We start from the raw sequence: 27407 nt of genomic DNA on the forward strand, positions 1-27407 counted from the left end.
TACACTTAACTGCAATGCAGAAATAAATAGATCACTAAACAAGTTAAAAGGAAAAATGAAGACTCAAACAAAGAAAATAAGAAATTAAGAGAAACCTTTTTCACTGCTGCATTGCTGATAATGACTATGAATCAGGAAAACATTGTACGATGATTCATTATTGTCTCACCAATTCATTCCTTGTATTATATTCACTACGTGAGTTAACCTAGGCTGAACATGGAGATCTCACAATTTTATATAGGATATACAAAAAACATTGCCTGAACACCTTATTGTATGAGCTATACTATCCAACAGTTGTAAAAGTAAAAATCTTAATTTTATACATATAATAAATCATAGGAAAATAAAAAGGAATTAAGCTAGGGAGCTTAATACAATCTTACAATTTTGATTTCAGGTAGCAAAAACGGTTACACATTGTCATTGCTATTTTTACCTGGTATGTACACTATTGGTACTACTAGAATTTAACATTATTGCTTATCTAATTTAATTTTTACAAATTAGGAAAAAAAAACTGCTACCCCTTAAATAATTGCACCAATAACATTATTCTCAATCAAATTTGAACTTACCTAGAATCAATATAACAAAAAAAGTCTACAAAATTCAAACTTCATCACCATTCCAATTACCCTTTTCCTTTGGACCTGTTGGTCCTTCCTCTCCCAAGGCTTCTTTTGGTAAACTCCTAATAATATTTTCAAAACCATCTCTTAACTTCCCAGGCAACGCCTTAGCCACATTCTGCAATTCAATATCTAGATCAAAGTCAATATGTGGACCCCACTCCCTAAAATAATTCAACCATGCTGGCTCTTTAACTTCAGACCCTAAATATTCTGCAGAAACCAATACATATTTTCCCATATCCATAACATTTCTACCTTTATTAGTATCATCTCTTGCACCTACTCCATTTTTCCCTAGTAGATTAATGCCAGCATGTGGATATGATGCATGGCCATGCAAAGAAGCATAAACAATAGGTCTTTTTGTTGGAAAATCAAAACTACTAGCATCACTTTGGAACTCAAGTTGAGATGAATCAATCCATTTACCAGCATTGTGTTGAGAGAAGTAGATATGCCATAATTGACCATCGAAGTTACTTATTCTTAATGTCACATGCTCCCAATCACCAACATGTTCACCTGCTTTTCCTAATTTAATATCTATAAACTCTACTTTAGCCCTTCCAGGTCCATTGAAAGGATAAAAAACCCACATGGCAATATCAGTGAATGTTCCTCCAAACATCGGTTTCACATGTACATAAGATTCTGCACTTTGTAGATTACCTTTCTTGACTCTCTCTTTGTTTGTATTATCAGCAGGTAGGTCAAGCCAATAGGAACCATCAGTGCTAGGATCTTGAGGAAGGTTAGCACCATTTTGTGCTATTGGAACAGGATTTGATTCTTTACCTTTTTTGTATAGTAACGCTCCATTGGAGAAAAACCAATTAACCGAGGAAGGTAAGTATTCTTCATCGGAATGTAAGTATAGGAATGGAGCGTTAACTTGGAGTAGTGCATCAATTTGTTTTTTACTAGGCATGATTTGTGTAATAGAATCAATATTCTTCAAACATGAAATTGATGGAGGGTTAATATTCCCACCATTTTGAGCAACGAAGGTACCAACGCGAACACCGGGAGCTTTAGTTCCTCTATTGATTGGTCTAACGTCGTAGAAATTTAAGCCGTTTGATACCCAAATCAATGTAGACGAGTCACATTGCTCTGTGAGGTCTGATCTGACACACATGACTTTGTTGGTGGAAGGTTTATCTTGTGTCTTGGTGACAACATGGCCTACAGTGTTGGAACTTGTGTTGGGGGTCTGCTGCAATAACTTGACCAAGAAGATGATGAAGATGAATACGATGAAGTGTGCACATAAATTCCAAAGACTGTTGTATATCTTGATTGTTGAGAAGAGGCTGCTGCACTTGAAACCTGAAAAGTTTAATAGTTATGCATGTAAACTCAAAGCGTATGGGGTTGCCATACTAACCTTTAGGTTCGATTCGCCCCCACCAATAACTGTATATTGGATGCAATAAGGAATGACCGGCGAATCCCCTTCAGGATACTATGAGTTCCTTGACGTGTATTGCACAACCACACCAAGCGTATCTCCTAACAGTATTTTACAGATTTATGGTTCCAGCAATTCACTCATGCATTAGAGAATTGATGGATGATTTAGAGTAAGAGAATGAGGGAGAATTATGTTGTTAATGCAACAAAATTCTATCCAAAGTTGTGTATTGTAGTGTTCTTGCTGTGTGTCCAACTAATGCCCAAATGCCAAGCATTTATAGTGCATTATATGACCCTTCATATGAGAGAAAACACCCCTTTGATTTGAAACAATGTTATGGTTCATTAAACATCCCTTTGTCAAAGGTTATAATCATATACACTTGAATCAATGCAAAGGTTCATTAAGCACCCTTTTGCCAAAGGTTATAATCATATACATTTGAATCAATGCAAATGTTCATTAAGCATCTCTTTGCGAAAAGTTCCAATGTATATGAATGATTCCCATGAAGAGTTACAACTTTTGATTTAAAGTGATTCCATTATTTTGGAAATCACCAACATACAGCATGGTAGCCATGAGGTGCTATTGGTAGCCAAATATACAAAGGAGAGTCTTGAGTAACCGTGGCGGATGCAGTGTTCAATACTAGTGAGTAATCAACAGGTGGCTTTAAAGTGCCATTAGTCTTTCCTGAAATATCCTTTGCTACAAGAACATAACCAAAAAGAGGCTTGTTGTTGGGTTGGCTGTAACTGCCTAACATAGAGTATCCATAAGTCAGTCCTGTTGGTTCATAAACTGAGGCGCCTCGATTGCCCGGTCCACCGTCGTAGGCGCCCCAAACTTTGCTGAATGTTGATGCTTGCATCACATGCAGCTCACCTAGATTGATGACTGTGTTTGCAAAACTGGTACCTTTATGTTGCAATTTAATACTTGCTATAGTTAGCTTACATTGACTAGAATATATTACAAATGGACAGAAAATTGAAATCACATAAATGATACCTTCTGGCCAAGAAGGTTGTGAAACAGGAAGCTTAGATGTGTAGTGAATGTGGCGAGAGCGGGATCGCTTTTTCTTGAAGTCATTCTTATTCTCTGCAAACAAAAAAACATGTGGTAAGACAATTACACTATGTGTTCATGCAAGGGGAATAAGGTCTCTTGTTAATTATTAAGTTCATATATTAGGTCTAACAAATAATTACAAAATCGACTTATAAGATGAGGAGTGTTATTCCTTATAAACTCTTGTTAACCATAATTTTCCATGTGAATTTGATTTGGGGTAAGTATCTATGAGACACCTTAAAATTTATAAACTCATTGTCTTTTATGTTTGTCATCCCAGAAAATATTACTGGGGTTATCTAACAGTACTCATCCAAGCTATCTAAGAGTGTTGATGTCTAAATTAAATTGGGAAGCTCGCTAGCTTTTCCAGAAGCCGAAAACAAATCTCATAGATGCATAGAATTAGCTCGCTAAGAATTGTCTTTTATTTTGTCGTCTAAGTGAGAGTCGGTTGTGTTGTTCGTTTTCTTGCTGTGGCGGTTTAATTTTTCATCTTGTTGCAGTGTTCATTCCGTTTGGATTGATAGATTTTCTTCGTTTAGAGCACATTACAAATTTAAGTAATGATTTTGGCGTCTTCAATGTTATAGATCCTTAGACGAATTTGGTATTTCAGACATCTTAATTTCGTCTTGGTGTAGGCATGTTGCTTTTTGCTATAAATTTGAATATTGCGAGTTTGTTCACAATTTTATCGTTTTTTGTTTTAACGACTTTGAGATTTGTATTGTTCTTAGTCAAGTAATTTCTACCAATTTGAATGAATTAATATTGCTTTTAGTAATAGGAAAAAATAATCAATAAACCGTGATTAACAACAAATTTATTCAAGTTGTATTATTTGGACACAAGATTTCCTACATTGTATCTTGACAGCATATATCATTGATGATTGATGGTGGACATTGGACCCGAGAGAACAACCACCCACACAGGAGAAAGAAACAATCTATTTATTTATTTTTATTAAAAAAAAACAACAGAAATCTTGGTAAACCATTTCATGTCAAAATTTGTGTAAAAAAAAAAAAAATTGACTACAATTTACCATCCAAAAAAATTCGTTCTCACCATTAAGTATTCATTGATTCCAAATTACATATAGCAAATCGTTGGTGTGGAAATCTTTTCTTCCATTGGTGGAGCCAAACCTAATTTAATAAGAGGCCCAAAATATGAGAAATATTTAGACACAATCTCAAATAAAAAATGTTTAAGCACACATACAAAATGGTAGAAAAGGAAAAGATATAAATAATTTTTTTTTAAATAATTAAATGATATGTCATTTTAGGAAAATGCTACTTCTCAAGAAAAATAGCTTCAAGAATTTTTCAAGAAATAGTTGGCAAATTTTAATTGGATGATTTTTTTGTCCACTTCCTATTTTTCAGCCACACCTCCTTGAATTGTGGCAAATAGTGCATTGTGATTGGCTATTCTTTATTCTTGAAGAATTCTTGATGTTATTTCTCTAGAGATATAACATTGCTCGTCATTTTAATTGTGTGTTTGATTGAATTGTCCACCAACTTATTAATTTTAGGGAGAAGGTATGCATCTTTGGGACATGCCTTGTTTAAGTCAGTGTAGTCGATGCACATGCGCCGGCCATTTGCCACTTGATTCCTTGACTAACACCACGTTTTACAACCACTATATATAATTTACCTATGAAACAAACTTGGCTTAAAGGAGCCCATCTATGATGTTCCAGATTTATATGGCTTTCTCCTATGATTGTCATCGTCGCTTTTAGGCGATGTACTTCTGATAATGTTTGACGCCCATTAATTCCTCACACATTGTTACAACCTCGTCTTTGGTGTTGTGACAATTCATGAGGTGGATCATTGATGTGTCTGCCCCCAAGGTTGCTACAATGGGCCTCCCTAGGATGAAGTTATATACAAATTTGCACGTTCACTATGAGTTTTCATCTCAAAATGTCACTAGAAATTCTATGAACCCCCTGGTGCGAGCTACTGAGTCGTTGAACCGTTGAAATTTTTTTACCCGAGTATGGTGTTAAACTTTCTCTCTTCAGTCCTAGTTTTGTGAACAAATCTTTGTACATGATATCACACAAACTCCCTTTCTCCACTATGATTCATGAGATGTCGTGGTTTAACCTTCATCCTTGGTCGCATTAATGGAGAATTCTCTCCTTGGTCATGTTCAAGGGAGTGTATTCAAAGAAGTGTCAAGGTGACTGTGACCACTTATTTAATGTGCTTGTCAGTATCTTCGGTGATGTTATAAGATTCCAGCTTTGGATGCTTCTCCAAAGACTAAAGAATGGTGCAGTCAATGATCTTTCTTGTGAACTGACCTTAATGGTGGTGAGTATAGACTGGCGCGTCTTGCGAGGGATATTGGGAGACAAAGATCTTCTTGGATGGAAACGATGTGGTGGAGTGTGACTTCTACCCCCCATTGTTCAAGTCATGAAGATGAGAAAGGCCATGACGGCGACAGGGCAGTGGTTTACACATTGGACCATGAGCTTTGATTAAGTGTTTGTTCACTAAAATTCCATTCTACTAGTTATGTTAAAGGACCTAAATTTGTTGTTGAAGATGTTCAGTATGAGATGGTTTATGTTGGGAGCTTCGAACGATGATCGTGAATGCTGAAAAAAGTGAGTTGGTGGAATTTGTGCCTGATTATGAGTTTGACGGTGATCTCTAGACGACAAATTCTAGAGGACATGTTGTGACGAAGCTAAAGGTTGACGCTAGAGTTGGACCGACAAGTTTGGGTGATGAACATGCACTAGCTAAGGCATAATATGATGGAGATCAAACGTTGTGCATCATCTTCTTCACAAACGAGAACGTCGATCGAAGGTGGCGTTCTTACCACAAGTTGATCGGGAACCGGCCATCAAAATCTCAATCGAAAGAGGTTAAGATAGCGAGATTGATAAAATTTGAGAGAATCAAGTGTTGATTCCCATAGATGGCGTCAATATTCTTGTGTGGAATAAAACTATGATGGCACGATGGTGTGCTTCTCGATGCAAGATTCTGGCACAATGGAGGTTGTTCTCTGGTGAGGGGAAATGTACATGCAAAAAAAAAGGTTAGCTCTCAGACACTTAAGTTAGTATCCGATTTAGGTGGAAAACTGTGGAATATGTGAATCATACCTTGGCGTGACCATGGTCATGCTTATATAGATAGGGTTGTTATAGCTGTCCCCGAACTATCTAGCGTGAGATGCGGAAGACAGTTGAAGGATAATATAATGGTGCAGAGTGTAGGAAACGTGTTCCTATACTGGATGATAAGGATGAAATTGAGAGAAATAATAATCTATAAGCTAATTGATCTAGCTTTATCAGAAATAAGATATAAACTATTAAAACTAAACTATAAGCTCATGAGAAAAATGTTAGCAAACAAATCTTTTTTTATAAATTTTAAATTTAAGGTACAAATTTTTAATGAATATTGTTTTTGGGTTTCATAATGGATGTGTTTTCCTGGGATAAATTACAGTTTTTGTCATGCAAGTTAATTTTAGGTTTTACTTTGGTCCTTTAATTTTTTTCATTTCATTTGAGTTTCTAAAGTTAGAAATACTAGACATTTTGGTTCCTTAAGTTTTATTTGTTTCGTTTTACTCTCTTAAATTTCAAATACCATAACTTTTGCCCTTTAAATTACAAGCATTAAACATTTTGGTCCTTTCGATCAATGTCTGAAATGAAACCTATCAATAGGTTTAGTGACCAAACTATCAATGGTTTGTTACTTAAGTGATCAACATATCTAATAATTTAACTTAATGGATAAAAATGGAAAGAAAAAGCCATTAAAGGGCAAGTTGTCTAACATTTATAAACTAAGTGATGGAAATGGAACGAAAAAACTATAAGGGACATAACTGAAACCTTAAAATTACTCACGGGACCAAAAATCTTGTTCCCGATGGAATTTTGCCCATATAAATGTCCAATTCAACGAGCCCATTATCCCAATACACCGCCTTTTGAAGGCTTATGGAAGGTCACAGGTGAATCCTACTACACAGGAACACCGCGCAAGGTTGATCCTGGTCGTTGTACCGATCTCTAACTCACTTTCGCATGCATCGTCGAATTCCACAAAAACAATTACGTTGATCCCTTCTATATAAGCTTGGTTCCACGTCCCATGTATGATCACATTTTTTACATTTTATCACACTTATCTCTCGAGTTCACATATTGACTTGAGCTTTTGAGAATATTTGGGTTTATGTTTTAAACTGGCTTGTTATCTCGTGTGCTCTTCCTTGCTCTCCTTCTAGTCATACTATTTAGCTTGGAGGGTCTAGTCAGTTTTTTAAATAGATTTGTTTTTGTATGCATTTGATTTGGATTGCTTGTGTTTAAATTATTTGGAAGGAGCGAAATTATCGTCTTTTGATGGTTACATGCCAAGAATTCAAATTCATCGTATTTTGGTGGTTAAAGGTCAAGGATTCAAATTTATCTTTTGAGTTGAGTTCTTGATGGCATAATCCGTTGGTTTGTCTTGTGCACTTGGTTGCCCATTTTGTGATGTTATTTCTTTGTTTTTGTTGTTGTTGTTTCGATTTTTTATTCTTATATATTGATACTTTGTTGTTGTTTCAAACCAAAAAAAAATAATATAAAGATAAAGTAATAGTGACAAGAAGAAAAGTACCTAAAATTTGACCCATTGGGGTAGCTCTAGAAACCCCCATTGCTTCAATTGCCATGAAAAGCACAACACAAACACAAAGAATCCTCACATTCATGCCCATAATTTCAACAAACCCTTCTTTCCACCACCTTAGATCTCTAAGTTACTGTCAAAAACAGAAAAAACAAAGATTCCTAACCTCAAGTCAACTTTCTTCTGTTCTTACCCTTGACTATGATAGGTCGTGAAGTTTGATAAAAATTATGCAATAATTAATGATAGTTGAACTCATTTAGTACTAATACTTATTATTTATTTTGTGTCTCTCTCGACATGTAGATTTTTATTTGTATTAAGAAACTGAGAGGATCCTAACTCATGAATATGGTGGGATGGGCGACCGTCAGGATGCCATTTCATTAGGGACACGAAAATTATTATTTATACTTAGTAGGTAGTGGTATATACATTGATATTTTTTAAAATTCGCTTTGATTAATTGTATCAAAAATATTTTTTTAAAGAGCCTTGATTATGAAAGATTTTTTGTTGATTTTCCAGCAAAATTACAAGAAGAAGGACATTCGATGAATTAAAATTACATCACTTTATTGATTCACACATTACACCAAAAACATTAGGACTGAACCTGATGAATGGAATTACCTCTACAATTTTTTAATAATTGTTTTACAATTATTACATATCATAATTTTTTTTAAAAAAATCACAGAAGAAACATAATTGAATTGCAACATCATCTTATATAAAAACTAAATAAAACAAAGAATCAGAAGAACCTTAATTGAATTGAAGTTAACTTTCTTTTAATGGTATCTGGTAATGCTCAATGCATTACTTTAGTTTATAAAATAAAAGATAGAAAATAAAACTTTGGATTGCAACATAGAAAATAAAACAAAGAAGAAACAATTTACCCAAAAAGTGCAGGGCAGAATCAGAAAAACAATGATATAGCCTGTAACACAAATCTCTTGCTATGAGCTGATGTATATTTTTTTCCAAGGCAATAGAAATTCTCTAATTCTCTCAATTATTTATCACTTTTAATCAACTAATAAGGTTAGCAATGCAAGGAAACCCTTTGGGCAAGCTGCAGATGAAAAGAAAGGGAAGAATAAGTTTTAAGAAAAATAGGATAAACCTTTTATTTTTTGAATATAGGAAAAACAGTTTCCCTAATTTTTTTTGTACTTTCTTTTAATTCATCACATATAAACGTGCTTAATTTGATTACCTAAATATGTGGATATATCGCCAAGTGTGGTGACATCCTGAAAATATTGAAAACATAAATCCAGGAAGCAACTAAAAGAAGAAATCTCTCCAAACAAAAAAAAACTAAAAGAGGGTGCTGAAATTGACTCAAAATTTGATGAATGAAGAAGATTGTTGCTAAAAATATAAAAGATTTGTTTCAAATATATTTTGCGTTAAAGGAGGGAAAAAAAGAGAAGGAGGAAGAAAAAGTAATGTATCTTTAGCGTGATATCCGTTTCAAATTTACGAGTTATATTTTTCTATAAATACAGATCCTGTATCAGATGAAAAGTGAGAAGTAGAGGAAAAACAAGGATTAGAAGCCAACAACAAAACTAGGATTTGTAGAGATTTCTCTTGGCAACAAACACTAGGGTTGAGATTGAATCACCATTGATTCACCTTGAACAAACACTATCAGAATTGTCTCTTGGTCACGGGAAGAGATTCGGGACTTCGGGTAGAATTAGGTTTGAAGACTGATTCTTGTAACCCTCTGGAATCTATTGTAAAGTTACTCAAAAATTTAGTGGAACGGAGAGCAGCTCTCCCCCGAAGTAGGTCGGTACTGGACCGAACTGGGTAAACAAATTTGCTTGTGTTCTTTCTCTTCTCTCTCGTTGTTGCTCGTGTTTATAACTGTTATCCACATTGATATTGGTTGCTTGGTTACTTTGCTCCACACATTAAACTTTTATTGGTTGTTGCTCATGTTTATAACTGTTATCCACATTGATATTGGTTGCTTGGTTAATTTGCTCCACACATCAAATTTTTATTGCCGTTATTTTCAAACGAATTCACAACAATTGACGTCCACCATGGAGCAAGGATCAAATTAAATCGATAATCAGGTATCATATGTTCAAGGCGAGATATCAATAATTTCACTGAAAGTAACGATCTTCGGTTATGGAAGGTCATGATGGAAGCACTTTCGATACAACAAAAGTGTGCATAATCTTTAAAGGGTGAAAGTGCGTTACCGGTCACCATGTCACAAGCGGAGAAGACCGAGATGGTGGATAAGGCTAGGAGTGTCATTGTCATGTGCCTCGGGGATAAAGTTTTGACGGGTGTCGCGAAGGAACCTACCGCAGATCGATGTGATCAAAGTTGGAGTCATTGTATATGACAAAGTCTTTGGGAGACATGGTAATAGTTTGTGAGATCTCTTGTACAAAGACAATTGTAAAATGATCATTAATATTTAATGTTAATGTTATTAATAATAGTTTTTTTTTGTTTTTTTTTTATGAATTTATATAGTCAAGAAAGGAAAACAAATATTTGAGTAAAAAAAATTAAAGCTAATTTTATTTTATATAATATATATAAATACATCTTCATACTATTAAAACCTTAATATGCAATATAATTTTTTTTTAATGAACTAATAGTGTGGTTGAGTATCACTGAGAAAGTTAGACATTCCACCTATGTTGGTACCCTTAAGAAACTCATGTCATAAGCCACCCACTCATAAAATAAATTTATTAAAAAAAATGAGAAAATATGTAGAAGAGGTTGTTTGAACAAATGCACCACATTGTTTCTATTATTCACTGCAAAAAGATTTAAGCTTATTAAGGAAAACCTAGCTAATGTCATTCGTATAGATGATCAACAAATTTCCTGCACCTTAAATGATAATGGCAGATATTTTGGTATGTCAGTCATTTATGCTTTAACATATTACATCAAGAAAAGATTACTTTGGCAATCTTTATCCAATGTCCAAAACTGCTTTAACTTGACTTGGTCTTGTATAGGAGACTTCAAAATTATAATAGGTATCCATAAGGAGGTGCTCATTTTTCAACTAGGTTGCATATATATGAAAGAATTCTTGAATTGGTTAGATAAAAATAACTTGATGCACTTGCCTACTAAAGGATTCAGCTATACATGATCAAATGGTAGAAGAGGGACAGAAAAAAAGTTAGATAGAGTGATTTGGAACCAATTTTGGCTCAAATTGCAGAAGGGAAGCCTTGACATCAGGTCTCTTTATAGTTAAAAGAAGCTTCTAATTTAAAGCTTTGTTGGGAGATTTTGCATTTTGAAAATCATTGGACTAATTTCCTCTGAAGTCGAGTCATGAAAGGAAAAAATTTCATTGGTTATCACATATTATCATCCACCTGGAATGGCCTCAAATCACAATCTTAACACATCATTAATAACACTACCTGGTTTGGTTGCTTCATGATGGTAAAAGAATAAAATTTTTGATTCATGGTTGTAGTAGAGTGCCTTTGACTGAGTTGCTCAACATTTCACAACATATACAAACCTCCAATCCCCGGTTAATGACTACATTGTTAAATCTCAATGGCATATTCCAAACTTCATCACCACTCTGATTATTCTTTTCATTTGGACTTACGCATTTTGACAATATCTTTTTACACCCTTCAACCTTCCAACATGTCCTATTTTAGATTCCAAAAAATGATGAGTTTTAAGAGGGTATTTAAAACGATTTTGATGCTTTTGGAATGTATAATCCAAAATTCATTAGGACGCACGAGAAAGAAATACGGTGAGACAATAAATTCACTTAAAGTTTCCATGTTTTTCCTAAATGGGTTGTTAAAGGGCCAAAGGCTAAGGTCATTTGATGTTACTCTCAACATCATTCATTGTTCACAAATCTCTACAGATATCCTTATTTTATGTGTACCAAGAAATGATAAGGTCTTGTACTACAAGAACTTGGAGATATAATTACTGGTTTCATTTAATTTAATTTTTTTCAAATCAAACACAAACTATAACCCCTGATACAATAGCACCACTAAGAATCAATATAACTAAAAAAGTGTACAAAAATCAAACTTCATCACCATTCCAATTATTCTTTTGCTTTGGACCTGTTGGTCCTGCCTCTCCCAACATTTCTTTTGGTAAGTCCCTAATAATATCTTCAAAACCGTTTTTTAACTTCCCAGGCAATAACTTCTCAACATTCTTCAACTCATCATCTAGACTATAGTCCACATGTGGACCCCATTGCCTAAAAAAATTCAACCATGCTGGCTCTTTAACTTCAGACCCTAAATACTCTGCAGAAACCAATACAAATTTTCCCATATCCATAACATTCTTTCCTTTATTAGTATCATCTATTGCACCTATTCCATTTTTCCCTAATAGAACAAGACCAGCATGTGGATATGATGCATGACCATGCAATGAAGCATATACAACAGGTCTTTTTGTTGCACCTATTCCATCTTGGAACTCAAGTTGAGATGAATCAATCCATGAACCAAGATTATGTTGTGAGAAATATACATGCCATAACTGACCATCCAAGTTACTTACCCTTAATGTCACGTGCTCCCAGTCACCAACATGTTCACCTATTTTCCCTAATTTCACATTTATGAACTCTACTTTAGCTCTCCCAGGTCCATTAAAAGGGTAGAAAATCCACATAGCAATATCAGTGAATGTTCCTCCAAACATCGGTTTCACATGTACATAAGATTCTGCACTTTGTAGATTACCTTTCTTGACTCTCTCTTTGTTTGTATTATCAGCAGGCAGGTCAAGCCAATAGGCACCATCAGTGTTAGGATCCTGAGGAAGGTTAGTACCATTTTGTGCAATTGGAACAGGATTTGATTCTTGACCTTTCTTGTATAGTAATGCTCCGTTGGAGAAAAACCAATTAACCGAGGAAGGTAAGTATTCTTCATCAGAATGTAAGTATAGAAATGGAGAGTAAACTTGGAGCATTGCCTCGATTTGTTTTTTATTAGGCATGATTTGTGAAATAGACTTGAGATTCTTCAAACATGAAATTGATGGAGGGTTAGTATTCCCACCATTTTGAGCAATGAAGGTACCGACGCGAACACCAGGAGCTTGAGTTCCTCTATTGATTGGTCTAACATAGTAGAAATTGAAGTTGTTTGATCCCCAAATCCACGAAGAAGACTCACATTGGTCTGTAAGGTCTGATCTGACACACATGATTTTGTCAAGTGAAGGTTTATCTTGTGTTGTGGTGGCAACATGGCCTAAAGCTTTGTATCCATTAGGTGCTATTGGTAACCAAATATACAGAGTGGAATCTTGAGCAGCCTTGAATGATGCGGTGTTCGATACAAGTGTGTAATCAACTGGTGGTTTTAAAGTTCTACCTGAGGTACTTGAAGAAACATCCTTTGCTACAAGAACATATCCGAAAAGCGGCTTATTGTTTGGTTGGCTGTAGCTACCTAACATAGAGAATCCTTTAGGTATTCCTGTTGGTTCGTACACAGAGGCGCCTTGATTGTCCGGGCCACCGTCGTACGCACCCCAAACTTTGCCGAAAGTTGATGCTTGATACACTTGCAGGCCACCTAGATCGAGGAATCCGCCTGCAAACCCGTTACCTGTATGTCGCAATTCCAACACTTGGTATAATTAGCATGCACTCACTACTAGAATGTATAAGAGGACAGAAAATGAGAATCACATAATGGATACCTTTTGGCCAAGAAGTTTGTGCAATTGGAAGTTTGAATGCGTAGTCAATGGGGTGAGAGCGGGATCTAGGTCGTTTTTTCTTGAAGATGTTCTTATTCTCTACAAACAAAAACATGGGTAAGACAATTACACAATGTGTTAATGATCTTGCGGTTGTGAAATTATCATCAACATCAGTGTATTTGCTGCACTATTATGAACAGAAGGGAAAATCTTGTAGAATAAAGGTACTCTGTTATGTGTTATCAAGTGCATACATAGAAAAATAAGACTTGCAGAAACATGAAGTATACATCAAGTTATTTTGTATGGACCACGGTTTTTCATAAACAAACACGCGATGTTTCATAAAAAGCTCTAGCCACTAGGCTACTTAACCAAAAAAAAAAAAATATTAAGGGATACAATATATAACTATAAATTAGAAAAATTAAGGGATACAATATATAACTATAAATTAGAAAATGTTTTTCTTAAATTGTGTGAGCTCTAGCCACTAGGCTACTTAACCAAAAATTGTGTGAGCTCTAGCCACTAGGCTACTTAACCAAAAAAAAAAAAAATTAAGGGATACAATATATAACTATAAATTAGAAAAATTAAGGGATACAATATATAACTATAAATTAGAAAATGTTTTTCTAGATTACCTTTTAAAAAATTGTGAATAATTTATCTAACAATGAAAATTGCTGGAGTATTTTTGGACGAATTAATAAAATGTTGCCTTTTTAATTATTTAAATGTTATTTTTATATTTTTTGTTACAAAAGATTCATTTATAAATAAGTTTTTTTTATAAAATAGTTTTAATAAAATTAAGGGTTAATTATGTTTTTGGTCCCTACAAAATTGCGACCTTGTAAGTTTAGTCCTTACTTAATTTTAATAGCATTTTTAATCCCTACAAAAAATTTCTGCACTCAATATTAGTCCTTACTCAATCCAAATTTGTTTAATTTATGCTTAAACTCTTAAATTTTTCAACAATTTTTTACAGGCGTGTTAAGAACGTTATTAAAAGGTCCTCCGAAAAAAATATCGCAAAAATTTGATTTCTATGTCCATATTTTTGTTACTTATATCTTAAACTTTTGTCGTTTTAAAAAATTCATATTTAATTTATTTCATGTTAAAAAATTATAGATTTTAGTAAATGAACCTTTCATAGTGTTTTAAACTTGTATAAAAAGAATCGTTAAAAAATTTAAGAGTTTAAGGATAATTAAACAAAATTTATTTTAGCAGGGACTAAAATTATAAGTAAATTTTTTTTTGTAGGGATTAAAAATGCTATTAAAATTAAGTAAGGACTAAACTTACAAGGTCGCAATTTTGTAGGGACCAAAAACATAATTAACCCTAAAATTAATCAAAGCGAGTTGAATATACACACACTACCAACGACCAAGTATAAAAAGTAAGTTTGATGCCTTAAAACAATAGGGTCATGGGCAACCATCTCCCCGCTCATACTCATGACCACCCCTAATTAGATACAACATGATTGCATGCATTCAGTTCATTTGGAACGTCTGATCTGATCTAGATCAAACGGTGCAGATTTTTAACTTGGATCAAGATCGGACATCTACTAAACTAAATATAAAAATAGATGTCCGTACGTTTTACGATTTTGCCCTTGGAGGGGTATTTTGGTAAATTGGTAAATGACTATCTTCCCCTATATATATATGTGAAAAGAAAAAAAAAAAGAGAAAAGAAAAGGGAGAGAGAAACGGGAACGGGAGAAAGAAGGAAGAAGGAGGACGGGAACGGAAAGGGAGGAGAATTCTCCTCCGTCGCAAAAAACGGCGGCGCCGATTGCTTTCTCTTCGGTATTTCTCGTCTTTCTCTCCGGTTGCTCTATTTCTCAGGTTCGGTTCCTGTTCTGTTCATCATCATCATCATCGCGTTTTTTTTCTTTCTTTTTCTGCTTGCATGTCTGTTTTTGTGTTGTTTTTGTTGTTGTTTTGCCTCTTTTATTTATGTACCTTGGTTGATTCAGTGTTTGTTTGGTCTGTATGTTGTGTTTGTTTTTGATGGATTGAGAGATTTTGGTTTAATTTTCTGGGTTGTTATTTTGGTTTAATTATTTTTTTGTACAATCATTATTCTCTCTCTTTTGTTCATCTGAGGTCATGCATGTCTCTAAAAATGCTTTATTGAATCAATTTTTGTTAATTTAGGTTGGAATTTATGTTTTTTCTTTCAATCGAATTTTGTCTTGAATATCATTATTCAGGATGTTATCTGCTTATCAGAACCTGTTGATAAGGCAAAAGGCTTAACTGTTGCAGAGTGTTTTGGGATTTCACAGGTTAGTAATTAGCCTAAATGTTATTTTATTGTGTCTTATTGTTGCTTAAGTCCATTAAATTGACTCCAAGTGTTTTCATTGTTTTGAAATAGGATTTGATGTCTAGATTTGGTACTGCTGCTGCACAGACTACTGAGTCTGTGTCTGATCATGGAAATACAAAGAAGACTGGTGCTGCTTATGATCAGGCTAATCAAACAAGAAGGAAAAGAAGCCATGAGGGAACACCAACCACTGGTATGACTCTGTTCTGCTGTTTGAAAAGGTAATATGATCTCAAGGTTCTTTAATAAATTACATTTTATTTTATTCCTATGTTTGATATTTCTGATCTTCTTTTATTGCAATTTGTACTCAAGATACAATGTGCACTGTATCCATTAAAAATAACGTATCAAAAATTGTTCTCATCTTAGTAAAGTCAAAGCTTTACTGAGATAAAAGATTTCAGATTTCAATTACTATTTTATATAATTGTTATTTTCAATTCAGATTTCAGGTCATTAACAACTCACAATCAGCAAGCCAAAATTTCACTCAAGCTTATGGTTCTTTTCAAGTTTCACAAAATGATGTCTTCTCTAATGAGTCAAGTTAAGAAGATTCAGGACTTAAAAAATCTCACAAGGTTTGCTATGTTTTATGTATCTTACATTTATTTATATACGTACGTTCACTAAGATTTCTTCAACTATTTGACTTTTTTCCAAATTGTCCCAGCATACCTATTGTTTCACTGTTGGAACTACCAAAAAATTCAATCCTAACTACTTTGGGTGGTACTATGAGAGCTGTACTAGGTGTACAAGTCTTCAAAGTCGTCTACTGTTGGAAGTTATAAATGCTCATGTGGTGCATTTAGTTGATAATTGAAATATAAATTGGAAGAGTAAAATTTAGTATCTGATTTTCTCAGCTGCTTTGGTAACTTCATAGTATCTGAACTTTTAGGATTGCTTCAATGAGGTTTTACTAAAATGCGTTCTTCATTGTTGCCTAATTGGATACTGTTGTGAGGAGTAGCAGAGGCTTTTGGTGTAAGAGTACATGACAAGAGGGGGCTTGGAGAATCAATTGTTCAGAAGTATGTTGCATTTACTTTATTTTTACCAATACTATATTATATACATATATTAATCATGCTTTAAGGTCTGATTTCTTATTTTCTTTGTTGTGATTCAAGCAGGATCCTCTGCTACATTACCATGGTCAACTAGAATGAAAATTGCATTAGGTGCAGCTAAGGGACTAGCTTTCCTTCATGAAGCAGATAAACTTGTAATATATAGGGATTTCCAAACTCCAAATATATTACTGGACTCGGTATGTTCATTCATTTCATCAATGATAATGTAGCATCTGCTGCTAGCCTACATCAAGTAATTTTTTTTTCTTCCCTAAATTCAGGATTACACAACTAAACTATCAAACCTTGGATTAGCTGAAGATGGTCCTGAAGGAGAAGAAACACATGTGACAACAACATGCATAATGGGAACAAAAGGCTATGCTGCTCCTGAGTATATCATGGCAGGTATTGGCATTTTACCATAAAGGTTCCATTTGGATAAACAACTTAAGCATTTATGGCATAAGCGCTTATGTATAAGCTGTTTTTATATAAAATAAAGTCAAATAGTTTTCATATAAGTTGAGTTATTTACATAAGCTATCCTGGCTAGCTTATAGAGATGTCATAAACTGTTTTCACAAGCTCTTAAATATGCTCAAATAAGTCAATTCAAATAGGTTCTTAATTACCTTTTTTAACTAACTTTATTAGCAAATGGCTTTGCTGCTACTAAAAAACAGAATTTAATTGGCATGTTTTAACAAACTTTACTTTTGCATTTTATGTTACAAACTCAGCAGAAATCATTAACTTAGTTAATTAACTGCCTTCAATTTTCAGGTCATCTTTCTACCAAGAGTGATGTGTATAGGTATGGAGTAGTGTTGTTGGAATTGCCTACAGGAAAGTATTATATATGAGAAACTGTATAATTATACTTGGTAGGAAAATGGTTGTGAGATGCTTTGATATATATTGTGAAACAAATGCTGCGATTTTAGAGATGGTACCATGTGAATAGCTGAAATGTCAATCATCATTTTATTTCAAACTATATATAGTTATGTATGTGATATTTGTTGTTATTGATATTTTGTTATTGATATTGGCTTAGAGTTACAAACCATATCTTTTCCTCCAAATTTTGATCTTATTGGCAGCGCTGGTAATCATTCGGCTGCAGTGACTTATATCATAATTAGCATTGGCGGTTGCATGATCCTCAGTTGTAGTGCTGATAGGTATGTTAGCATAGGTTCGGTATACAAAAAAAAAAAAAAAGAATGGACTGTGTAAGTTTTTCTGCTCAATTGAATAATAGGAACAAAAGTTTTACATAGATGTTCTGACTTTTTTGTGTAAAAAACTACAAATGAATTTGAACTTTAACAACCTCTTATGGCTCATTATTACAATATATTGATTTAGCAAAGCAGAAATTGCCAAAGATGGTGTTTGACTATTATGCATCTGGTGCTGAGGACCAATGGTCTCTCCAAGAAAACAGAAATGTCTTTTCCAGAATTTTGTAAGATTTCATATAAGTTACCAAATCATGTTACTTTATTATGTTCCTTTGATGTTTTGTCAACCTATGATTCTAAGAATAAGAACAAATGTTAATGTGCTGAAAAATATGGTTGACAAACATTACAGGTTTAGGCCACCAATTCTTATCGATGTGAGCAAGATAGACATGTCAACTACTGTCCTTGGCTTCAAAATTTCCATGCCAGTCATGATTGCTCCAACTGCTATGCAGAAAATGGCTCATCCGGAGGGTATCATTGCTTTTTCTTTAAATTCACTTGAATTTCTGAAATGCAAAATTAAGTTGTTTTGTTTTGTGCAATATTTTGTTAGAAGGAAAAAGTTCATGAAAAATCAAGCATGACATGAAATTTTGCAGAGTTTAAGCCTATATTACCCTTCTGGATACGAATAAGGTATAGAAATGATTATTAGTATTTGATTATGTACAAAAGAATAATTGAGACAAAGTTCATTAAAGGATATTTGAGTTGATTACTGACATTAACATTTGTGAGACTATTTGTAAGCAACTTATCTACTCATTTTTGTACAAAACAATAACTGAGAAAGAGAACATTAGGCTTATTTGTGCTTATCGAAACAATTTAAGACATGTTTATAAGTTGTTCTTAGCTTATTTTTTTAAGCTCTCAAATATAGCTTATAAAAACAGCTTATAGCTTATATGGCAATAATTTGACTATTTTATCTTTTCAGTGTGTATGTAAAACTTATCCTTTGACACAGGCTCTTTTGTTCAGTTTATGTAGCATTTTCTATGCTGTCTCATATATTGGATTAATCTGTTGAACTTGGCTTTGTAATGCAGACAGCCTGGTTTTAAGCAAATGAAGATTATAAGGCAGGAGAGGCATACAGTTTGCCTCATTGAGTTTGAAGTCCGTAAACTTTGTTCATATTTGTGCCTTTTATTTTCTGACTTATGTTTACGCTAATAATTGGTGTTCAATAACCTATTTCAGGATGTGAATAGTGCTACGAATGTGCACCACAATCTGCAGGGTGCTGTTATCCCAAGTTCTGACATATCATTGAGATACTTTCTTTCTTTTCATGGCACGGCTTGACATGACATCAATGATCCATCTACCCTTTCCGCTCTCATTACAATTGTCATTAACCACATTTTTAGCTCCTGTTTTTCAAATTTAGTTTCTATGAACTGGGGGCGTACTTTAGGCTATAAAATACAGTGTTATAATCGGTGATTAGAAAATTAATGGTTGAAATTGGCATCATTGTGTAATTAACTATGAAGTTTGTAAAATTCATTTGTTTGATTTTTGAATCACCGAATATAACTTGTACTTTGTCTTCTAAAGTATACTCAAGCTTTTGAAACTACATCCACCCCGGCATTCATGACTTCATCTGATCAGAGCATTAATGTTAAATGCGTTGAAGTTAAAACTATTTAAAGGATTCTCCAGAGTTGTTATATGTTGTCTGATTTATACAGGGTTGCAACATGACAAAGCTTCCTTTCATAATGGAAGGTCCATTTCTGCTACTGCCATATTGTTGCAGGTGATTTTTGTTGGCACGGGTAAGGTAAACTACCATCAAATTTGGTTGGAACATCTGTTGGATATCAAGTGAAGCAGCCATTGAATCATAGGTGCCCTATGACTACGAATTTCTGATAAAACGAAAAATGTTAGTTTTGTGCAAGAATTGGATGTTTATACCGTCAAAGTTTTATTTGTGTAGAAGTTACTGGTAGGCTAATTTTCATACACCTAGAGTCATTGTGGGATCCTCATCCTGCCATCAATTTTTTTGGATAGTCAAATGTCATCCTGCTATCAACGATTTTAAACTTATAATTTTTTTTTGCTTTGAACTCTTAATCTCACACACTTCAAGGTCTATATCTTCCACACAATATTTACCTAAGAAAAATAGAATGTTACAAAATGCAAAAGAATTATTACATTACTCACTTCTGTTATTCTTTTTAATGCAGGATCCTTACTCACTTGATATAGGAAGATTTTTCACAGGATATGGAATTTGAGTTATTTCATATGTGGTAATTATAAACTATTAGAAAGTTTAAGATGAGGCCTCATGTTGCTTCTTCTTGATGATAATATTTCAAATTTTAACAATTCATAGCAAAAATATGTAACAGGTCCCTGTATATATAGCTTATTTCCAGATAACAATCATATTTTTTATTTTTTTTATTTTAGCACATATACTAATTTAAGCTCATAGATGTTAGTATTGCAGAGGGGCAAGAGATCCTCTGCTGCCTTTTTTTTTACTGCAATTGCCTGTTTTTCTTTCTTTTGCAAGGGCGGTAAGGATGAGCGCATAAAATATTGTTCCCTTAATTACACAAGTCACTACCAATAGTTTTATCTTTGTATTCATGGACAATTCCCTACCATTTGTTTTAAGATGATATAAGATTATTTTTTGTAAGGCTTGACTCAACTAGCAATGTTGATGATTAGGTTGTAAACCTTCATCTAATTCAAATCCAATTTTTTTTCTCTCTTTTAATCAAACTAACATGGTGTTGAGTGTACTTTTATATAGTGTACGTATACAATGGCAAAAAAATTATGTTCGTATGTTACTACTACTGGATTGGACAGGTGGGAGTGGCATTGTAGACATTGGTATAGAAAAACACCAGTAGAGGATCCACATCTTTTTAAGAAAGGTTATCTAATGTCTCCACCCAAATATAGATAGAGTTTGCTCAATAAAGCACTATCTTATTTTATTTTGCTGGTACTCTCTAACTTGATTATATCATGTTGGAAAAGAAATGCGGGGTCATGTTTCTAATTCCAACCATTCAATTATTCAATTTTATATATTTACGGTGAGTTTGAACTTCCCCGCTTTAGAAGAAAAAAAAAAGATGAGGGATTAAAATTTAAAATGAGAAAAATGAATGCAATGATGGCATCAGGATGAGCTTTATTATGACAAGTGAATGCAAACTGGTTTTCATTCTTTTAATCACAGGTTTTCTTTTTTTTAGAAATTCCTTGCATATATTGAATAAGCTAAGTGAGATAAATAAGTTTGTTCAGCTGGTTTCTAATATATGTCATGCATATTTACAGGTTGTTAGTGGCATAAAAAAGTCCTTGACGTTTTCATTTGTTACTCGTGATAAGCCGTTTTGAACATTTCATTTTCTAACCCGTGATGCAGGAGTACTCTAAATATTGTGTTATGGTTTATAATTATCTGTCATTTCGCAATCTATCCGTCCGATATAATATTGTCAAAAAAGTAGCTAACCCCCGTGCGAAGCACGGGTTTGTAACTAGTATACTTCAAAAACATATATTTAAAAAATTGTTGATAATTTATCTAACATTAATAAAACAATGGCCACATGTACTTCATTAACTTTTGTTTTGACAAAATGTACTTCATAAACATATATAGTTCTTCTTACTTGCAAAATAATTTTCATAGACCTTACAAATTTACTCGTGTGACTATTTAGTAAATCATCTACAATATTTTAAAGACAACCCAGAAAAATCCATACACCACCGTTTCGTTCAAAAACTTATCTACCAACTATTTATCTACATCACTGTCGTATTCTATGTACGTATATTTTTTTCACCCAAACACTTCAAAAGGTATATACTATATACCCATATTTTATATTTATTTTTTGGTTTTCCCAATGTTCTTATCCCCATATCTACATGTGATGAACACAACAAAACAAGAACAAAACACGGCAATCTCCAAGAAAATCATTAAGCAAACCAAAAGATAAATAATAAATAAATAAATAAAGATAAAGTAACAATGGCAGAGAAGAAAAGTACCTGAAAATTGATCCATTGGTGCAGTTTGATGAACTCCCATTGCTTCAATTGCCATGAAAAGCACAACACAAACACAAAGAATCCTCACATTCACATTAACACCCATTTTAATAATCCTTTCTTTCCACAACCTCAGATCTCTAAAGCTCAAACACAACCTTATCAAAGAGTCAACTCTTTTTTGTTCTAACACGTTTGCTTATTGAAGTTAGCAGAAAAAGCACATAGTTGTTAGTGGTGGTTGATACTCCTCAATACTCAGCCAGCTTTGTCCTATAAATATATAAATGTGGTTTGTGTTGGGTTTGGGTTAGATCCACTCACTCACTCACTGGCTCTCATTAATAAGTTAGGTACTTTTGAAAAAGGCATAGCATTATTCTTTGCTCAGTTCTCATTTCCCACTTTTGGCTATGATGATTCCTAATATATTTTATTTTTCCTCTATATTTCCTCCTATTTTTTTATTTAACACTTTTTGGTTTTTTCTTGGGTATGCTTTTGTCCCTTTCATTATGGCTGAATGACGGACAAAAGTAAAGGGTATATCATGGGATGAACAGTATAAATAAAAGAAAGAAATAAAAGCATGAATGAGTGGACAATAGAAAATAAAAAATGAGTAATGTAATGGAAGATATATTACATAATGAACTCTATTTTTTTATTAGGCACATGATAGACTCATTGGACTGCCATTGTATTGATCAGTTGCGAGGATTTTATAGCTCCTGTTATTTATGCCTCCCTCTAATAATATTATAGCACCCAAATTTAACACATAATAATTTTTTTTATAATTTTTTAATAATAATACGTACTTAATAAGCACTCAATTTTTATAACCCAGTGTTTCACACAAATTTTTTAAATGAAATCCATTAATCAATTATCAATAATTTTATATTAGGCTTAATAGCAGTTTTAGCCCCCTAACTTTCTCAAAGTTGCGATTTTAGTACCCTAAGAAAAAAAACAACAAAATTAGCCCCTAAGTTTTGCACTTGTGGCAGTTTTGGCCCCCCAATGCAATTTTAAATAAAAAAAATAACACGTGGCACCTCACTTAGGGTGCCACGTCAACGTAGACCAAGATAACATAGTACATGATTTATAAAAGGAAAAAAAACCAGATTTCAGTATTTCTTTAATATTATGGTTAAATATGTTTTTGGTCCCTATAAATATATCAATTTTTTGTTTTAGTCCCTTTAAAAAATTTCTTCAACTTTTAGTCCCTTAAAAGTTTTTCATCTTCACTTTTGGTCCCTCCTTTAAATTAAACTCTTATATAGAATTCATATTTTTTGAGTAACATTTTGCGTAAATTTTGAGTAACATTTCTGCAAAATTTCATTAAAAAAATACAAAAATAGAGGGATTACCCAAAATTTCATTAACTTAAAAATAGAGACCAAAAGTAGTGATTGTAAATTTTATAAAAACTAAAAGTTTAAGGAAAATTTTAGAGAGATTAAAACGAAAAGTTGATATATTTATATTTTATAGGGATCAAAAACATATTTAACCCTTTGATATTATTAAGGCTTAAATATGCGATCACTCACTCCTTGCACTTTCACCACTTTTAACATCGGTCCCTACACTTCTTTTTTTTAAGGCTCAAGTCCTTAATTACACTCCGTAAAAAAAAAAAAGTATTTGGCCTCTATGGTTGGTCAACACTTAAAAAAAAAAAAAAAGGAATATGACATAGTGCCACATGGCATCCAATTATTGGGCCACATGGTAAAGAAACGTATTTACTTACGTAAAGAAACTTAGCAAAAAGAACAAAAGTTTCACTTATAAAACCTCTAGCCTGAATTATTTTCGCTAGATATTGTTCCTTGCTAAGTGTACTGTAAAATCTTGCTTGCACATATTCAATTATGCACCTAACTTAAACTGTACGATAAGTTTGCTACTAAGAGGAAAGGAAGAATACTTGTTTTTCTAATCAATTAGTGGCTATGACTTAAACTTTAGAAATTACATGTTTCTTTTTTATTTTATTTTATTTGGCCCAGAATTTGTTTTTCATGGAAACAAAATATAGGCTAGTTGAATTCTATCGGCTACGTATGTGTATATGTGTATGTATGTGTATATGTGTATGTATATGTATATGTATGTGTGTATGTTTGTTAACCAACCTCGTTAGAAGCAACGATCATTCATGAAAGGAGATGCAAAGATAAACAAGACAAGCAAGTCCTTTAAGCAACAACTTAGTGTGTAAGTGAAGTTGAACAATGTTTAGAAGCATTATCAATGTAGCCAAATTTGTTTCCTTGTACGACACATCATTGGAGTATCCCATGTATTTTAGTTTCATTTTTATATGAAGAGAGTTTCCTATCTTCACACTTTTGTCTTAAGAGGAATACATTTCTTGCAATGATCGCTATTTCCTACATAAATGCAAAATTCCTCCTTGTACATTTACACATTCTTCTCTTGAAAACTCAGACAATGGATAATTGTCTTTCTTCATGTTGTTGTGTAGATAATCTCTTCAAGAGAAAGCAATCTCGATCCCGTCCCGTTGACACCATATTCAAGCTTCCAATTGCTCCAAATGCTTGGCCACCAGGTATTCATTGTGTGATTGTCAATTTCAGTCTTCTTGTGATATTATATAAGTTTTATATGATTTTTTTCCTTTAAATATGCCACTTTTTACTTTTAGTTTGAGTAAAAAATATTTCAAGATTTTATTCCTTATAAATAATTTTTATTTTATTTTTTTGCTTTTGATCTTTGTAGTTTCTTTTTAGTTGCTGAAATATTTTTTACGTTAGAATTGATCATTTTAATATGTAAAATCTTTGATTTTAGTCCCTTAAATATTGACTACATAAGGACTAATTAAAATGAATGTTACACTAATATTACATTGATTAATTGAAGCATGAAGAAATTTTACTTAACTAAAAATCAAGGATCAAAAGTAAAAAAGTTGTATGTTTCCAAGAATTATAAACAAAAATGTTTTTACATAAACTATGTTTTTACATAAACTAAAAGCAAAAGGTGATATATTTATGGTTATCAAAAATATATTTAAACCTGTTATATATCTAGTTAATGCATGCTGATTATAGCTAGTGTTGGATTGTTACATATAGGTAGGGGTTTTGCAAATGGAATCATTGATCTAGGTGGACTTCAAGTGTCACAAGTATCAACATTTAACAAAGTTTGGGCCACCTATGATGGTGGACCAGATAATCAAGGTGCCACAATATTTGAACCAACAGGTATACCTAAAGGATTCTCTATGTTAGGTAGCTACAGCCAACCCAACAACAAACCTCTTTTTGGATATGTTCTTGTGGCAAAGGATGTTTCTTCAAGTACTACAAATAGCACTTTAAAGAAACCAATTGATTACTCACTTGTGTTGAACACATCAACTATTAAGGTTAATCAAGATACCACATGTTATATTTGGCTACCAATAGCACCTAATGGATACAAAGCTTTAGGCCATGTTGTCACCACAACACAAGATAAACCTTCCCTTGACAAAATCATGTGTGTCAGATCAGACCTCACAGACCAATGCGAGTCTTCTTCGTGGATTTGGGGATCAAACGACTTCAATTTTTATGATGTTAGACCAATCAATAGAGGTACTCAAGCTGCTGGTGTTCGTGTCGGCTCATTCGTTGCACAAAATGGTGGGACTAATGTCCCTCCATCTATTTCATGTTTGAAAAATCTCAATTCAATTTCAAAAATCATGCCTAATCTAGTACAAATTGATGCAATACTCAAAGTTTACTCTCCATTGATGTACTTACATCCTGATGAAGAATACTTACCTTGCTCGGTTAATTGGTTTTTCTCCAATGGAGCATTACTATACAAGAAAGGTGAAGAGTCAAATCCTGTTCCAATAGCACAAAATGGTATTAACCTTCCTCAGGATCCTAACAATGATGGTACCTATTGGCTTGACCTACCTTCTGATGATGCAAACAAAGAGAGGGTAAGAAAAGGAAATTTACAAAGTACAGAATCTTATGTACATGTGAAACCAATGCTAGGAGGAACCTTCACAGATATTGCCATGTGGATTTTTTACCCTTTTAATGGACCAGGAAGAGCAAAAGTAAAGTTCATAAATGTTAAATTAGGGAAAATAGGTGAACATGTTGGTGATTGGGAGCATGTGACATTAAGGGTGAGTAATTTAGATGGTCAATTATGGCATGTATATTTCTCACAACATAGTAAAGGTGAATGGGTTGATTCTTCTCAGCTTGAGTTTCAAACAAATAGACCAGTTTTTTATTCTTCATTGCATGGCCATGCATCATATCCACATGAAGGACTAGTTCTTCAAGGGAAAAATGGAATAGGTGTTAGAAATGATAGTGCTAAGAGTGAAATGATTTTGGATTTGACAAAATTTGTATTGATTTCTGCTGATTATTTAGGGCCTTTTGTTATAGAGCCACCTTGGTTGCACTATTTTAGGAAATGGGGTCCAAAAATTGATTATAATATAGATGAGGAGTTGAGGAAAGTGGAGAAGATATTGCCATGGAAACTAAAAGATATTTTTGAAAATATTATTAGGAGTTTACCAGAAGAAGTGCTGGGAGAGGAAGGACCCACAGGTCCAAAGCTGAAGAATAATTGGAGTGGAGATGAAGTTTGAATATAGTATACTCTTAGTTACAAACATACAATACTAGTTACTATTACTTCAAAATTGATTTAGATTAATGTTATTGCTGAAATAAATCATGTTAGAGAGATTACAGTTTGACTTTGATTGGAAAAGGGATAAAGAAAATCAAATGAAAAAAGCAGTAGTTCCAAACTAGTTATTGATCAATCAATCATAGTAACTCTAATTAACACAACTCCATATGCCATAAATATCTTTATGCAATAGCAATTTCATATGAACCAGATTAACACAATATCAGTAAGACCTCAATTTTCAGTGTCACAGCCGCCTGAAGTTGAAGGCTGATGAAGTGTGGCGGTTGAGACACTACCAATAGCTAACATAACACATTATGCTATAGCCCGCACCTGAGAAAATGCCATGATTTTCGAAGCAACGT

At 33.3% G+C, this 27407-nt stretch overlaps 4 protein-coding genes across 22 annotated transcripts; 2 read left to right on the top strand and 2 right to left on the bottom strand.

The window, feature by feature from the left end:
• Positions 1-374: 374 nt before the first annotated feature.
• LOC146948736 (hypothetical protein At1g04090-like) lies at positions 375-8984 on the bottom strand. 2 transcript variants are annotated; one of them, XM_085744930.1, is made up of 5 exons: positions 8732-8982; positions 7815-7959; positions 3070-3162; positions 2620-2976; positions 375-1823 (listed from the first exon to the last, which is right to left on the bottom strand). In XM_085744930.1, exons 2-5 carry the CDS (start codon positions 7912-7914, stop codon positions 616-618), a joined length of 1758 nt encoding a protein of 585 aa, XP_085601056.1. In that variant the 5' UTR covers positions 7915-7959; positions 8732-8982; the 3' UTR covers positions 375-615. The 2 variants fall into 2 exon arrangements, with proteins under 2 accessions (XP_085601056.1, XP_085601054.1); XM_085744928.1 differs by having other exon boundaries at positions 2620-3162; positions 8732-8984.
• A 2808-nt stretch (positions 8985-11792) lies between these two features.
• Positions 11793-22576, bottom strand: LOC146948737 (hypothetical protein At1g04090-like). Its single transcript, XM_085744934.1, has 3 exons — positions 22321-22576; positions 13560-13658; positions 11793-13465 (listed from the first exon to the last, which is right to left on the bottom strand). Exons 1-3 carry the CDS (start codon positions 22424-22426, stop codon positions 11910-11912), a joined length of 1761 nt encoding a protein of 586 aa, XP_085601060.1. The 5' UTR covers positions 22427-22576; the 3' UTR covers positions 11793-11909.
• On the top strand, positions 15153-20694 carry LOC146948738 (uncharacterized). Of its 18 annotated transcripts, none has more exons than XR_015026971.1 (13): positions 15168-15436; positions 15805-15879; positions 15972-16144; positions 16372-16507; positions 16903-16963; positions 17066-17202; positions 17287-17413; positions 17792-17822; positions 18112-18192; positions 18388-18479; positions 18608-18732; positions 19314-19383; positions 19468-19594. XR_015026971.1 is itself a non-coding variant. In XM_085744938.1 (10 exons), exons 2-9 carry the CDS (start codon positions 17387-17389, stop codon positions 20102-20104), a joined length of 570 nt encoding a protein of 189 aa, XP_085601064.1. In that variant the 5' UTR covers positions 17066-17202; positions 17287-17386; the 3' UTR covers positions 20105-20123; positions 20472-20694. The 18 variants fall into 18 exon arrangements, 4 of the variants coding, with proteins under 4 accessions (XP_085601062.1, XP_085601061.1, XP_085601064.1 ...); XR_015026979.1 differs by adding an exon at positions 18815-18897 and having other exon boundaries at positions 15170-15436; positions 16372-16963; positions 18380-18479; XR_015026969.1 differs by adding an exon at positions 18815-18897 and having other exon boundaries at positions 15170-15436; positions 16372-16963.
• Positions 22577-24767: 2191 nt separating the features above from the next.
• Positions 24768-27160, top strand: LOC146948739 (hypothetical protein At1g04090-like). The gene is made up of 2 exons (XM_085744931.1): positions 24768-24916; positions 25452-27160. The coding sequence occupies exons 1-2, from the start codon at positions 24796-24798 to the stop codon at positions 26990-26992; spliced, it is 1662 nt and encodes a 553-aa protein (XP_085601057.1). The 5' UTR covers positions 24768-24795; the 3' UTR covers positions 26993-27160.
• The last annotated feature ends 247 nt before the right edge of the window (positions 27161-27407 follow it).

The sequence above is a fragment of the Medicago sativa genome, chromosome 2 (assembly GCF_051527215.1).
Source record: "Medicago sativa cultivar Bolivia chromosome 2, Bolivia_mono, whole genome shotgun sequence".
Taxonomy (NCBI): Eukaryota; Viridiplantae; Streptophyta; class Magnoliopsida; order Fabales; family Fabaceae; genus Medicago; species Medicago sativa.